Source organism: Gopherus flavomarginatus, chromosome 23 (genome assembly GCF_025201925.1).
Source record: "Gopherus flavomarginatus isolate rGopFla2 chromosome 23, rGopFla2.mat.asm, whole genome shotgun sequence".
Taxonomy (NCBI): Eukaryota; Metazoa; Chordata; order Testudines; family Testudinidae; genus Gopherus; species Gopherus flavomarginatus.
In genome coordinates this window covers 16,229,254-16,243,297 of record NC_066639.1, presented here as the reverse complement: position 1 = coordinate 16,243,297, position 14,044 = coordinate 16,229,254, and the positions used below count along the sequence as shown (strand labels likewise).

Sequence of the window (14,044 nt, the reverse complement as noted above, 5' to 3'; positions counted from 1 at the left end):
GGGTGAGATTATATCTCTTCGCGGATGACGGATTTATGGCTGTTTTGACATCCGCATTTTGAAACCAAGTAGCTTTTCTTGCTCATTTTTCACCCAACATTTCAGGATTTGGGAGGGGGGGAGGCGTGGAGGGGGCGAAATTAACGGGGAAACAAAAAAAAAGTCCCATTTTTTCCCACCCCAAACCAAGCAAATTCAGGCTTTCATGGCCAAGTTGGAGCACTATAAATCTTCAAATATTTCCACTGCCAGAATTGCGTAACGTTAACCTTTGGTTCAATGCAAAAATAAATACAAATTTCTCTGGGCTATGAGATTTTCGGAGATTTTCTGCCCCCCCCCCGCCCCCCGCCGCCCAAATCGTCTAAATTACAATTTTTTTTCTGTGCCAGATGTGGTGGGGGGGGAATATTTGGTTCCCCACCAAGATCTCAAGCAAAGCCCAAAGGCCCGGCCAATTTTCTGCCGACGGCTGAAAACAATAACATGGACATTCAATTTTTTTGGGGGGGGCTCGAGGGGGGGAGGGAGCTTAGCCCCCCCCCCCAATTTAGCCGCCTCCAGCAACCCGAACCCGTTCGGCTTTCGTGAGTGCCGACCCGGCAGGAAATGGCCCTGTTCTCACCCAAAGCTTTGGGGAAAATCGACGTCGTTTTAAAATGACCCCGGAGCAAAACAGACTCTTTTCCACAGGTAAACAAGGTTAAATGGAAGTTGGCGGGGGCCTGGAAGCCAGGACTCCTGGGTTCTCTCCCCGGCTCTGAAAGGGGAGTGGGGGCTGGGGGGTCGGAGCAGGGGGCCTGGGAGCCAGGACTCCTGGGTTCTCTCCCAGCTCTGGCAGGGGAGTGGGGGCTGGTGGTTAGAGCAAGGGGGGGCTGGGATCCAGGACTCCTGGGTTCTCTCCTCGGCTCTGGGAGGGGAGTGGAGGCTGGTGGGTTAGAGCAGCGGGGGCTGGGAGCCAGGACTCCTGGGTTCTCTCCTCGGCTCTGGGAGGGGAGTGGGGGCTGGTGGGTTAGAGCAGTGGGGGCTGGGAACCAGGACTCCTGGGTTCCCTGCCCGGCTCTGGGAGGGGAGTGGGGGCTGGTGGGTTAGAGCAGTGGGGGCTGGGAGCCAGGACTCCTGGGTTCCCTGCCCGGCTCTGGGAGGGGAGTGGGGGCTGGTGGTTAGAGCAGGGGCAGCTGGGAGCCAGGACTCCTGGGTTCTCTCCCTGGCTCTGGGAGGGGAGTGGGGGCTGGTGGGTTGGAGCAGGGGGGGCTGGGAGCCAGGACTCCTGGGTTCTCTCCCCGGCTCCGGGAGGGAAGTGGGGGCTGGTGGGTTAGAGCAGCGGGGGCTAGGAGCCAGGACTCCTGGGTTCCCTGCCCGGCACTGGGAGGGGAGTGGGGGCTGGTGGGTCAGAGCAGGGGGGCTGGGAGCCAGGACTCCTGGGTTCTCTCCTCAGCTCCGGGAGGGGAGTGGGGTGCGGTGAGTTAGTGGGATGCCACCTGTAGAGAAGAGCAGCACCTACCTGCCAGGCAGAGCAGCAGGGACAGAGGCCCCAGGGTGCCCAGGATCCCCATGCTGGATCGTCCGTCCGTCCACGAGTCCGTCCCTCGCTCCGAGTCTCCCTCCCAGCCCGTCCTGCGCTTCACTGATAAAATGAAGGAAATGAAACCAGTTCCCTTTCCAAGGTCGCTCACCCGACTCCAACAACACGCACAGATAATCAGTCCTCGAGGCCAAGATGCGCCTACTTCTGGGGCGGGGCGGCCTGTTACCCAGGGACCCCTCGCCCACCGCTGAGATGCAGCCACCTCTGGGGCAGGGCGGCCAGTTACCCAGGGTCCCCTCGCCTGGTGCTGAGATGCAGCCACCTCTGGGGCGGGGCGGCCGGTTACCCAGGGACCCCTCGCCCACCGCTGAGATGCGCCCACCTCTGGGGCGGGTTGGCCGGTTACCCAGGGACTCCTCGCCCGGCGCTGAGATGCAGCCACCTCTGGGGCGGGGTGACTGGTGACACAGGTCGTCCTGGGCCGTGGGGCTGGGTTTTATGGCTGGATGGGCCGTGGGCTGGGGCTGGGGGTGGCGGGATGCCGTGTATGATGGGCTTGTGGCTGTGACAGACTCCAGCTGCCTTGGTGCGCAGGCCGGGGGCAGATGATTCAGGTCTTTCAGTTCCCCATGAGGATCTGTGGACGACGCTGAGTCAGCCCCCAGGAAAGGCCTGTGACCTTCACGTGGTGGAACTGGGGGGGCTGGGAGCCAGGACTCCTGGGTTCTCTCCTCAGCTCGGGAAGGGGAGTGGGGGCTGGTGGGTCAGAGCAGGGGGGGCTGGGAGCCAGGACTCCTGGGTTTTCTCGTCAGCTCAGCGAAGGGAGTGGGGGCTGGTGGGTCAGAGCAGGGGGGCTGGGAGCCAGGACTCCTGGGTTCTCTCCCCGGCTCTGGGAAGGGAGTGGGGGCTGGTGGGTTAGAGCAGAGGGGACTGGGAGCCAGGACTCCTGGGTTCTCTCCTCAGCTCGGGGAGGGGAGTGGGGGCTGGTGGGTCAGAGCAGGGGGGCTGGGAGCCAGGACTCCTGGGTTCTCTCCCCGGCTCTGGGAAGGGAGTGGGGGCTGGTGGGTTAGAGCAGGGGGGGCTGGGAGCCAGGACTCCTGGGTTCTCTCCTCAGCTCGGGGAGGGGAGGGGAGTGGGGGCTGGTGGGTTAGAGCAGGGGGGGCTGGGAGCCAGGACTCCTGGGTTCTCTCCCCGGCTCTGGGAGGGGAGTGGGGGCTGGTGGGTCAGAGCAGGGGGGCTGGGAGCCAGGACTCCTGGGTTCTCTCCCTGGCTCTGGGAGGGCAGTGGGGGCTGGTGGGTCAGAGCAGGGGGGGCTGGGAGCCAGGACTCCTGGGTTCTCTCCCTGGCTCTGGGAGGGGAGTGGGGGCTGGTGGGTTAGAGCAGGGGGGCTGGGAGCCAGGACTCCTGGGTTCTCTCCCCGGCTCTGGGAGGGGAGTGGGGGCTGGTGGGTTAGAGCAGGGGGGCTGGGAGCCAGGACTCCTGGGTTCTCTCCTCAGCTCTGGGAGGGGAGTGGGGGCTGGTGGGTTAGAGCAGGGGGGGCTGGGAGCCAGGACTCCTGGGTTCTGTCCTCAGCTCGGGGAGGGGAGGGGAGTGGGGGCTGGTGGGTCAGAGCAGGGGGGCTGGGAGCCAGGACTCCTGGGTTCTCTCTCTGGCTCTGGGAGGGGAGTGGGGGCTGGTGGTTAGAGCAGGGGGGCTGGGAGCCAGGACTCCTGGGTTCTCTCCCTGGCTCTGGGAGGGCAGTGGGGGCTGGGGGGACACTTGCTGGCCTTTGCTTTCTTGTGGGAGAAACCAGGTGGTTTTAGGTACAAAGTGCAGGGCGGCAGGTACCCCCACCCCAGAACTGGCTGCAACCCCCCCCCCCGCCCCCAAACGACTTGCACCAGGGCCCAGCCCGCTCTGCTTCTGTCTCTCACCGGGGGTGCTGTGGAGGGAAGCAATTATGGGCTACCACCACCAGGGGGCAGCATCCCAGCCACGCTCGTGCTCCTCCTCAGCCCTGGGGAACTCTTCGCCACTACATCTCCTTGGTATCCTCCTGCCAGCTGATTAAACCTGACCCGAGACCTGCGGAACTCCCTGCTGCAAGGGGGGAGAGATTCATTAGGAAGCTCAGTTTAACAGGGACAGGTGGGGGGGCTACTAGCCACGCTGGGGAGCTGGGCTAGGCCCCAGCCATTCTGCTACACCCTCTGCTGTGGCAACAAGCGAGCAGGAGCCTGGACGCCTGGGTTCTATTGGCACTGTTCCCTTGGGGATTCGGGCTCGGACGCCTGGGTTCGCTGCTGGCGAGCTGGGGCTGGGCCCTGTGAACACTTGGGTCTCCGCGTGGGGGCTCTTACCCCTGACTGAGTAGCAGCATTGCGACAGCCTCGCACAACAGAAAGCCTGGCTGTTCACCCGAGGGACTCCCCGCCACAGGATTGCGCAGTTTAGCACCGAAGTTCTCAAAGGCTGGCACTGGTGACCCCCCCTTATAAATTAAAAACACCTTTTAGAAAGTGGGGTTCAGGATGGAGCCTGACAGCTCCCAACCCACCCCCTTGTAATAACCTCATTGCCCCCGAGGGGTCCCAACCCCCCCGTTTGAGAACCACGGGTCAAACTGAACACGGCAGCGGGGAACGGGCCCTACTATATGTGGGACCCTGTCCTTCCTCCCCTGCAGTTTGGGGGTACAGACAGCAACCATGTTTCCAGAGCCTCAGCACCCCCACAATCACCCCCTATTTTTTTTAAAAGCCCCAAGGGGCAGCTGCCCTTGTGAGTCGAAGAAGTGTGAACTCTTAGCCCCCCAGTGCAGCAGGGGGCACCTTGCCGGGAGAGGCTTCGCCATCCTTCCCTTCGTCAGGCCAGCAGCAGGGCAAATAGTTGGGATCCCACCGCTCCCACCAACACCCTCTGCTATTAGCCCCCCTTGCTTTTCCGGCCAGTAGATTGCAAGGCCCTCCCGCAAAAGGTGGTAGCAGCTCAATGTCTCAGTGGGGAAACTGAGGCAAGGAGGGGGGTGCACGAGAAAAAAACTGGCAGCCCAGGGCAGTAGGAACTACCCCCCATTGGCTCTTAAGGGGAACACTGTGGTAAGGGATTTCCCCCCCAGGAGGATCAGCTACGCAAGACTCTGGGATCCCACCGCTGCCACCAATGCCTCTGGGAGAGAGGATTAGCCATGCAAAGGGCTGCAGGAAACAGCAAGGACACCCCTCCTCCAGCCAACCGGGATTCAGGGGAGGGGCCGGCCAAACTGCCTTGAGCCCCCTGGGGGGGAGGGGACACCCCCCCTTTACAAACACAACCCAAAGCAGCTGCCATTTTGAAAGAAGATTTTTATTTGGTACGTTCGTTTCCTTTCAATAAATACTATACAAAAAAAAGTAAAAAAAGTGGCACACAATTTTGTTGGATGGGGGAAAAAAAATTGAGTGCAGGGGGGAGAAATTTCTAGCTTAATGTTTTGGGGGCAACTGATTTGGGGGGTCCCTCCCCCGACAGCTACCAACCCTGAGGTAGGTCCAACTTGCAAGCAGTTCGATTTAGCACCAGGATCAGGGTGGGGTAGCTTGGGGTGGGGGGGCTCGTTAAGAGATGGCCAGATTGTCGGGGGGCTGGGAAGAGCAGGACTCCTGGGTTCTACGCTGGAGCGGGGAGAGAACCTGGCGAATCCCAGGGAACATGTCTTAGCCGGTACAGGGGACAGGAGGAGCCAGGATGCCTGGGTCCCACCTGCCCCCCCCAATTAAAAGAGGGAAACCCTGGATTCTCTCCCCGTCTCCAGCCGATCACAGCCAGGACGCCTGGGTTCTGCGCTAGCTGTCGAGAACCCAGGCGTCCGGGCACCCCCTGTTCTAGGAACATGAAGGAAACGGGGGAGAGGGGGGGACCCCACAGGCCAGGACGCCCCGGGAGGCTTCGGCGCCTGGGTCCCCCGGCATGAGACAGCGAGAAGTGGACAGAGACAAGAGAAATGCCACGAAACACTAAAGTGGATTTTTTTTCACCTCCAAAAAGTGACATTTATTCAAAAGAACCAAAAAAAAAAAAAATTAAAGAAACCCAAAAAAAAAAAAAGAGGAAAATAATTAAAAAAAAAGTGTCCGGCGGCGGCACGTGCGAGCGGCTCGCGGGGGCAGCGCCCGGGGCGCCCACCGGGGGGCGCTCAGATGAGGTCGGCCACGTTCAAGGGCATCTCCTCGATGGAGGTGTTGTAGAAGGTCTCGATGTCGCGCAGGGTGCGCTTGTCCTCTTCCGTCACCATGTTGATGGCCACCCCCTTCCGGCCAAAGCGTCCCCCTCGGCCGATCCTGGGGGGGAGAAGGGGTGAGCGCAGGACGCCTGGGTTCTCTCCCTGGCTCTGGGAGGGCAGGGGGGGCTGGGAGCCAGGACGCCTGGGTTCTCTCCCCGGCTCTGGGAGGGCAGGGGGGGCTGGGAAGCCAGGACGCCTGGGTTCTCTCCCTGGCTCTGGGAGGGCAGGGGGGGCTGGGAGCCAGGACGCCTGGGTTCTCTCCCCGGCTCTGGGAGGGCAGGGGGGGCTGGGAGCCAGGACGCCTGGGTTCTCCCCCCGGCTCTGGGAGGGCAGAGGGGGCTGGGAGCCAGGATGCCTGGGTTCTCCCCAGCGCTGAGAGGGCAGGGGTGGCTGGTGGGTCAGAACAGGGGGGCTGGGAGCCAGGACGCCTGGGTTCTCCCCGGCGCTGGGAGGGCAGGGGGGGCTGCCCCCCGGTACCTGTGGATGTAGTTCTCGCGGTTGGTGGGCAGATCGTAGTTGATGACAAGCGACACCTGCTGCACGTCAATGCCACGGGCCTGGGGGGGGGGGAGAAGAACCAACCTTCAGGCCTCAGCCCCCATGTGTGGGGCAGCGCCCGTGCCCAGGCTGTGGGCTGCCGTTCCGTGGCCGAGGCCCAGGGGTGGGGCCGCCCGCCGCACGGAGCAGCCCCCCCTTGGTGTGCCAAGGAGCTACATTCCGCATACAGCACGGGGGGGCTGGGCGGAGAGGGAATCTCCTTGGGGGGAGCCCCCAGGACACCTGGGTTCACCCACACCCAAGATGGCCACTTGTCATGTGATGGCAGCCATTTTAAGAGGGGCCAGATCTTTCCAGCTGGCCCCCCAGGGCAGACCCAACCCCAGACCCCCATATCGGAGCCTCCCCCCAAATTAACACCCCGATCCACCCCCGCACAGCCCCCCCAAGTCTCACCAGCAAGTCAGTGGTGATGAGGACCCGGCTGGAGCCGGAGCGAAATTCCCGCATGATCACGTCCCGCTCCTTTTGGTCCATGTCTCCGTGCTGGGGGGGGCCAGAAGAGGGTTGTTAGGACTGTGGGTTAGCTACTAATGCATGATGCCATGGGGCGGGGGGTGTCTCACGCTGCATTCTCCCCCCGCCCCATATCTCTGGGGCAACCGCCTCCCAGAGACTCCTGCCCCTTCCGGCAGCCACCGAAGGGGGAAGGGACAGAACCCAGGAGTCCTGGCTCCCCAACTCCCGCCCCTGTGCTAAACCTGGCACACACAACTGGGGGACCCCCCCTTAAAAAACAGCTGTGCCCCCCATTTCAAGGACCGGGACCCACAGGCACTAGGGCGGCCATGGTTCAGGGGGGCCCAATTGCTCTTGCATGGAGCACACTATGGAGGGGCCATGGGGTGGACGCCCACCATAAATCCAGAGCCATGCAGCCCCTACTCCCCTCCCAGAGCCGGGGAGAGAACCCAGGAGTCCTGGCTCCCAGCCCCCACTGCTGTGACCCCCCAGCGCTGGGGAGAGAACCCAGGCGTCCTGGCTCCTCCCCGCCCCCCGTACCATGGCAGAGACGGTGAAGTCCCGAGCATGCATCTTCTCGGTGAGCCAGTCGACCTTTCGACGGGTGTTGATGAAGATCACGGCTTGGGTGATGGTCAGGGTCTCGTAGAGATCGCAGAGCGTGTCCAGCTTCCACTCCTGGGGGGCGGGGAGGACAGGACCCGTGGGGGTGAGGGCTAGGGCTGACAGCAGCCCCCCCCCCATGTGGGGGACCCCTGGAAAGTCAGCCCCCAACTCCAGCAGGGCCTCCAAAATCCAGCGCCGTGGGCAAAGCTCCCCTGCTCCCGAGACAGCACATGGAGCCCCCATTTCAGGGACCGGGACCCAGAGATATTGGGGCGGCCATGGTTCAGGGGGGCTGATTGCTCTTGCATGGGGTACACTACGGAGATGCCATGGAGAGACTCCTCCACAAATCCATGACCATGCGGCTGGGGTGGGAAGAGAACCCAGGAGTCCTGGCTCTCAACCCCCAACACTTCCCCCCCCCACAGATCTCCCCATCTCACCTCTCTCTCAACATTGATGTAGAACTGCCGGATGCCCTCCAGGGTCAGCTCCTCCTTCTTCACCAGGATGCGGATCGGGTCCCGCATGAACTTCTTGGTCACCTCCAGCACGTCCATGGGCATCGTGGCCGACAGGAGCACCACCTGGGGGGCGGAGGGGGGACAGTGAGAGGCACTGCTGCCAGCCTGCCCCACCCAGAGATCCCCTCTATTCTCACAGGTGCAGCATCTCCCCCTGGGTTCTAGACCCCTCTACTGGTGGTTCTAGCTCCCCATTAACTAGAGGGGTCTACAACCCAAGGGGCAGGTGCTACTCTACTGGTGGCTCCAGCTCCCCAGACTAGCCCGTACCCCCCTGGGTTCTAGACCCCTCCACCGGAGGTTCTAGCTCCCCATTAAGTAGCACCTGCCTCCTGGGTTCTAGACCCCTCTAGTCTACTGGTAGCTCCCGCTCCCCACTGACTACCTCCTGGGTTCCAGATCACTCAACTGGTGGCTCCAGCTCCCTGGGTTCTAGACCCCTCCACTGGAGGTTTAGCTCATTACTAGCGCCTGCCCCTTGGGTTCTTGACCCCTCCACTGGTGGCTCCAGCTAGCTCCCAATGACTAGCTCCTAGCCCTCTGGGCTCTAGATCCCTCCAATGGAGGTTATAGCTGCACATGAATTAGCTCCTGCCTGCTGGGTTCTAGACCCCTCTACTGGTAGCTACAGCACCCCACCAACTACCCCCAGATTCCAAATCCCTGCCCTACCCATCCCACAACTGACTTTCCCTTTGGGTTCTAGACCCCCCTTTACTGCCAGTTCTAATCCCTCATGGACCAGCCCGGCCTCTGGGTTCAGAGCCCCCGTCATTCCACTGCTCCTTGGGCTTAGCCCCGTCACAATTCCAGCTCCGTACGGTCTCATCCTACCCCCTCGGTTCTAGATCCCTGCAGCTGGATTCAACTCCCCATGGATAGCTGAGGTTCTAGTCCTACCACTTCATCTGGTCTTCCCGCTTCCGGAGACACCCTCCTCCTAATAACCTAGACCCCACACTTAACACCCTCCCCCTCTCCAGTTCTAGGCTCCCCATTCTCCACCCCTTGATTACGGAGGTCTCCTCCAGCGAGCCCAAAGCCCCCAGTTCTGGATCCAGCTCCTCCCAGACACCGGTTCTTGGTCTGCCCGGGTTCCAAGCGCACCTGGGTGTTCCCGCTCAGCTTCTGGAATATGTCGTAAATCTGATCCTTGAAGCCCCGGCTGAGCATCTCGTCGGCCTCGTCCAGCACAAACATCTTAATGAACTTGGGAGCTGCGGGGAGAGGCGGCTGTTAGCCTGATGGAGGGAGTAGCCGGCCGCCAGGGATCTAGTCAGACGCTGTTCTCAGTCGGATAGTTCTGATCAGACCCAGAAGCCCCTGTGCCAGGCCCGGACGGCAGAACGCCTAGCAGGGGGCACCAGGCAGCACTGGGATCAGCTGACACGCATGGGGAATCATCACCGAACAGATACAGGGTGTGGCCCACCCCCACCTGCCCAGGGGGCACCTGGAGAGGGGACCGCCCACCCCCCACCCACAAAACTTACACAGGTATCTCCTGTTCAGCATGTCGAAGACACGGCCCGGAGTCCCCACAATAATATGGGGGGCTTCCATCTGCAGCTTCTGCACCTCGGCCCGGACGTTGGTGCCCCCAATACAGGCGTGGCACGAGGCCCCCATGTAGTCCCCGAGGGCCATCACGACCTTCTGGATCTGCAGTGAGGAAGCGAGGGTGAGCGGCTGGAGAGCCAGGCTTCGCCCCAGAGGTGGCCGCATCTCAGCACCGGGTGAAGGGTCTCTGGGTAACCAGCCGCCCTGCCCCAGATTTGGCTGCGTCTCGGCGCTTGGCACCAAGGAGCCCTGACAGCCGTGTGCCCCCTGCATGAACCAGCGACAGCCACCGCCCAGGATACTGCGCTGGGATGAACGAGGGCTCGTTTCTCTCTCCCTGCTAGATTGAAGAGCCGCGCCACCAACCAGACGCCTCTTTGCCCAGGTAGCAAGGGAGGAAGCAGGTCTGATACCAGGTAACCACGTTCTTACACCACTGGGGAGGTTGGGAGCCAGGACACCTGGGTTCTCCCCGGCTCTGGGAGGGGAGTGGGGGCTGGTGGGTTGGAGCAGGGAGGGCTGGGAGCCAGGACTCCTGGGTTCTCTCCCCGGCTCTGGGAGGAGAGTGGAGGCTGGTGGGTTGGAGCAGGGGGGGACTGGGAGCCAGGACTCCTGGGTTCTCTCCCCAGCTCTGGGAGGAGAGTGGGGGCTGGTGGGTCGGAACAGGGGCAGGGGGGACTGGGAGCCAGGACTCCTGGCTCCTGTCTCCCTTGACATCTCAGCTAAGAAAGGAGCTGGGCAGGGATTGTTACCGGGCTGAGTCACCACTTTAAGCGAGGGGGGTGGGGCGCTGCTCTGCCGCAGCCAGCTCACCTGCTGGGCCAACTCACGGGTTGGGGCCAGCACCAAGGCCTGGGTCGCCTTGAGGTCCAGCTCGATCTGCTGGAGGATAGAGATGGCGAAGGTGGCCGTCTTCCCAGTGCCAGACTGAGCTTGTGCAATGACATCATAACCTGGGGGAAGACGAGACATCATCTGTCAGCCGCCCCGCCCCAGAGGTGGTCGCATCTCAGTTCCTGAGAAGCCCTGACAGCCGTGTGCCCCCAGCATGAACCAGCCACAACCACCGCCCAGGATCTTGTGCTGGGATGAACGAGGGCTCGTCGCTCTCCCCCCGTCGCTAAATTCAAGAGCCGCGACACCAACCGGACGCCTCTTTGTCCGTTCGCAGGGGAGGGGGAAGAGTCCGGCTGGGGTCACCGCCCCGGAACTCCACCCCGCCGGGATGTATCGCCCCTCCCCGGGGGCCGACTCACCCTTGATACAAGGAAGAATGGCTCGCTGCTGGATGGCGGAGGGCTTCTCAAACCCATAGGCGTAGATTCCCCGCAGCAGGGACTCCGACAGGTTCATGTCGTCAAAGCTGTCAACGATCTCATTCCAGTTGCTCTGAAAAGGGGGGACGCGGCGGGGAAAAAGGGTTAACACCCTCCATGTGTCCCCTTCTGCAGCCCTAAGCCCCTTGAGATGCCTGTCTGGACCCCCCCTGCCCCCCACCACACAAATCTCTTCTCAGCCTGCCCCCAACAGTAATCCTCTGGGTACCCCCACATCTCCAGTGACACCCCCACAGGCTGCTCTCCTCTCCCTGCAGGCCCCAGCCCCCTAATAAGCCCACCCACCCCCACCCTGCACCTCAAACCCCCACCACAGCCCACCCCCACTGCTCCCCACACATGCCCCATCCCCCCCATGAGCCCATTGAAACCCCCGCACCTCACAGCTGCTGCCCCGCCCCAAAAATCCCACACAACTCGGCCTCCTGTCCCTGACACCCCACCCCCAGCGCCAGCCCCTGCCCACCTCAATGATGCCATCGGGGTCCATTCCCTCGGGGCCATTGTCTCTAGATCTGGAAGGAGAAAGAAGCGGGGGGGGGGGGGGGTTAGACAAGGTTACCGAGAACCAGACAGCCCCCGCCACGGTCCCTGGCTGTCATTCGCCCGCTGGGCTGCTCCCCCCCAACCCCTCGTTAACCCCCCCCACGGCCGCCTGCCCACACACGTGTCCATTTAGAGATGCAATCAGGACCCCCTGGGCCCATCTCCCCCCCCCCAAAAACATTTCCTCTTCACCTGCTCTGCCTAAACAGCCAGGAGATCCCTCACCCCCCCCCCCGGGCCCTTCCCACCCCCAGGCCTGAGCCTTACGGGCTTCAGGGCCTCTTGCCTCAGCTACCGGGGGGGGGGGGGGGGGCCACAGTCCCACTCTTCTTACCTAGGCAGCTCCCCCCCCCGAGCCTGGGGTCCCCCCACACCTGCCACCCTGCCCCCCCATCTCCCTCCCTCCCCCCCCCCGAGCCTGGGGTCCCCCAACACCTGCCATCCTGCCCCCCATCCCCCTCATCCCCTCTCCCATCCCCCCCCGAGCCTGGGGTCCCCCACACCTGCCATCCTGCCCCCCATTTCCCCCCCATCACCCACCCTGCCCCTCCCCCCCAGGCCCCCCCACCCTGGGGTCCCCCTCAGCTCCCCCTCCCCCACCCTGGAGTCCCCCAACACCTGCCACCCTGCCCCCCCATCTCCCTCCCTCCCCCCCATCCCCCCCCCGAGCCTGGGGTCCCCCTCAGCTCCCCCTCCCCCACCCTGGAGTCCCCCAACACCTGCCACCCTGCCCCTCCCCCACTGTCGCCCCCACCCTGGGGTCCCCCAAGGGGAGCACCGCCCCTCCCCCACGTCAGGCGGGGGCCGGAAGTGCCCCCCCCGCGGCCTCGCTCCGACCTCCCCCTCCCCCTCCCCCCCCCCGCCGGGCCCGGCCCAGGCCGCTCCACGTGCTCAGGCCCCTCGCGTCCCTTCCCCCCACCCCACCCCGCGCGCCGGAAGTCCCGCCCCCTCGCCCTGCCCATTGGCGGGACGGCCGGCGTGACGTCACGGCCGCGGTGCCCGGATGCCGAGCGGCAGGACAATGGAGGAGGCCCGGCGGGGTCGGCTCTGCCCCCCCCCCCCGCGGGAAAGAGATGGATTCGCCCATTTGCTACCCCCCCCCACAGCCCCGCGGATGGCTCCGCCCAGGAGAAACCAACCTGCATCCCCCCCCCCGCGGCCGGTGGTTCTGTCTTGTGCCCCCTACAATCCCCCCTCGGGTATAATGGACTCTTCCACCCTCCCCCCCCCGCAGGCCCAGATGGTTCCGTCCGGAGCCAGGCCGCATCCAGCTCTCCCACCGACACAAAATGGCGTCGCGTCCCCCTCCCTCGGGCGGGGATGGTTCCGTCCATCTCCCTGATCGGTGGCTCAAACGGCGCACCCTCCCCCTTATCAGGAATGGTCTCGCCCACCTTTCTACTCCCGCCCCCCCCCCGCCAGGCCCGGATGGCTCCGCTCGCATCTTCTAGAGAGAAGATTTAAATGGACTCGACCATCCCCCCCTCGAAAAATAAAGGAATGGAATGGTCCATCCGGGATGACACCTCCCCCTCCGCAAGAATGGACTCACCCTCCCCCCCACAAGCGGATGGTACCGCCCATAGAGCGCGTGTCCGTACGTGCGCGTGTGGGGGGGGGGGTCGATTGGCGGCCTAAACGCCGCTTTGCTATAATGGTCTCGCCCAGATCCCCCCCGCCGCGGGATGGTTCGGCCCATGGAACCCCCGCGAGCAGGGGGTGGAACGCCGCGGTGGTCGCGCCCACCGCAGGGGGGGGCAGAGAGCTGGGAAATGGTACGGCCCGGGGCGGCCTAGCCGGGCCGCGCGCACTCACCGGCTCTCCAGACTCGCAGACATCCTGGGCAGGATCCTGCCCCCAGCCGCCTCGCCCTGTCTTATAACCCGCCGGAGGCCCCGCCCTCGCCCCGCTCCCATTGGCCGCCCGCCCACCGGCCCCGCGCCCATTGGCTCCTTGCCCCACAGGGCCCGCCTCCCGGCCCCGCTCCCATTGGCCGCCGGCGCCCGGCTCCCGGCCGGTGACGTCGAAGCCGATTGAAAAGAGGCGTGTGACGTCAGGACGCCCTCCCCCCGTGGGATTGGGCGGCGGCCCCGCCCGCGAGCGGGGTGAGTCAGGCGCCAACACGCCGGGCGGCGATTGGCCGGAGCGCACGCCCGTCACGGCTCGGCGAGCCAATGGGCCGGCGTGCCGGCAGGAAGGGGCGGGGTGCGAGCCGGAAGTGAGGCCGGCGGGGGTCGCACACGTGGGTGGCCACAGGCTGCGGCCTCCCTTTGTGCGCGTCTCGCTCCCGGCGCTGTGACCCCTCCCGGCACCCGTACCCCAGCCCCCCCCCCGGTCCCCTCCTACAGCCCCCCCCATCTCGTCCCCCCAGCCCCTGGGCCCCCCCCACATTCCCTCTTACCACCCCCCCGAGCCACAGCCCCCACCCCCCGGATGTCCAGCCGCCCCTCCCCAGCCACAGCCCCCCCGATCCCCTCCCCCCAGCCCCTGGGTCCCCCCCACATTCCCTCTTACCACCCCCCCGAGCCACAGCCCCCACCCCCCGGATCTCCAGCCGCCCCTCCCCAGCCACAGCCCCCCCGATCCCCTCCCCCCAGCCCCTGGGTCCCCCCCCACATTCCCTCTTACCACCCCCCCGAGCCACAGCCCCCACCCCCCGGATCTCCAGCCGCCCCTCCCCAGC

At 64.3% G+C, this 14,044-nt stretch overlaps 3 protein-coding genes and 3 non-coding genes across 9 annotated transcripts in view; 1 reads left to right on the top strand and 5 right to left on the bottom strand.

Moving 5' to 3' along the window:
* The window catches only part of SOX15 (SRY-box transcription factor 15), a 137,819-nt gene that overhangs the window by 21,047 nt on the left and 102,728 nt on the right, over positions 1-14,044 (top strand). The window contains exon 2 of the transcript XR_007771126.1: positions 9,634-9,674. The gene's annotated coding sequence lies outside the window, so the exon portion shown is untranslated. Of the gene's footprint in view, positions 1-9,633 lie in introns of the transcript that reaches the window.
* Positions 1-14,044, bottom strand: part of CD68 (CD68 molecule) — a 49,909-nt gene that overhangs the window by 5,359 nt on the left and 30,506 nt on the right. For both annotated transcript variants that reach the window (XM_050933316.1, XM_050933317.1), the window contains exon 2: positions 1,505-1,627. In XM_050933316.1, the coding sequence (XP_050789273.1) occupies positions 1,505-1,556 (52 nt within the window). In that variant the 5' untranslated portion in view covers positions 1,557-1,627. The remainder of the gene's footprint in view (positions 1-1,504; positions 1,628-14,044) is intronic.
* EIF4A1 (eukaryotic translation initiation factor 4A1) lies at positions 2,671-13,245 on the bottom strand. 3 transcript variants are annotated; one of them, XM_050933310.1, is made up of 11 exons: positions 12,598-12,710; positions 11,282-11,330; positions 10,735-10,867; positions 10,292-10,431; positions 9,412-9,580; positions 9,026-9,135; positions 7,838-7,981; positions 7,329-7,466; positions 6,723-6,812; positions 6,195-6,325; positions 2,671-2,857 (listed from the first exon to the last, which is right to left on the bottom strand). In XM_050933310.1, the coding sequence occupies exons 1-11, from the start codon at positions 12,693-12,695 to the stop codon at positions 2,827-2,829; spliced, it is 1,233 nt and encodes a 410-aa protein (XP_050789267.1). In that variant the 5' UTR covers positions 12,696-12,710; the 3' UTR covers positions 2,671-2,826. The 3 variants fall into 3 exon arrangements, with proteins under 3 accessions (XP_050789267.1, XP_050789268.1, XP_050789266.1); XM_050933311.1 differs by lacking the exons at positions 2,671-2,857; positions 12,598-12,710 and adding exons at positions 5,509-5,826; positions 13,177-13,245 and having other exon boundaries at positions 6,246-6,325; XM_050933309.1 differs by lacking the exon at positions 2,671-2,857 and adding an exon at positions 5,509-5,826 and having other exon boundaries at positions 6,246-6,325.
* Positions 7,065-7,202, bottom strand: LOC127039791 (small nucleolar RNA SNORA42/SNORA80 family). The gene has a single exon (XR_007771324.1). It is a non-coding gene; the product is annotated as a small nucleolar RNA SNORA42/SNORA80 family (small nucleolar RNA).
* LOC127039793 (small nucleolar RNA SNORD10) lies at positions 9,204-9,330 on the bottom strand. The gene has a single exon (XR_007771326.1). It is a non-coding gene; the product is annotated as a small nucleolar RNA SNORD10 (small nucleolar RNA).
* Positions 9,735-9,876, bottom strand: LOC127039792 (small nucleolar RNA SNORA48). Its single transcript, XR_007771325.1, has one exon. It is a non-coding gene; the product is annotated as a small nucleolar RNA SNORA48 (small nucleolar RNA).

Excerpts from the sequence above, each read along its gene's own strand:
- EIF4A1 (XM_050933309.1), bottom strand. The coding sequence starts at position 12,695 with ATGGACGGAACCATCCCCGCCCGAGGGAGGGGGACGCGACGCCATTTT. Across the intron at positions 9,581-10,291 it reads CCCGTGAGTTGGCCCAGCAG|ATCCAGAAGGTCGTGATGGC; the intron begins GTGAGCTGGCTG and ends TCCTCACTGCAG. Across the intron at positions 9,136-9,411 it reads GCTGAACAGGAGATACCTGT|CTCCCAAGTTCATTAAGATG; the intron begins GTAAGTTTTGTG and ends CTCTCCCCGCAG.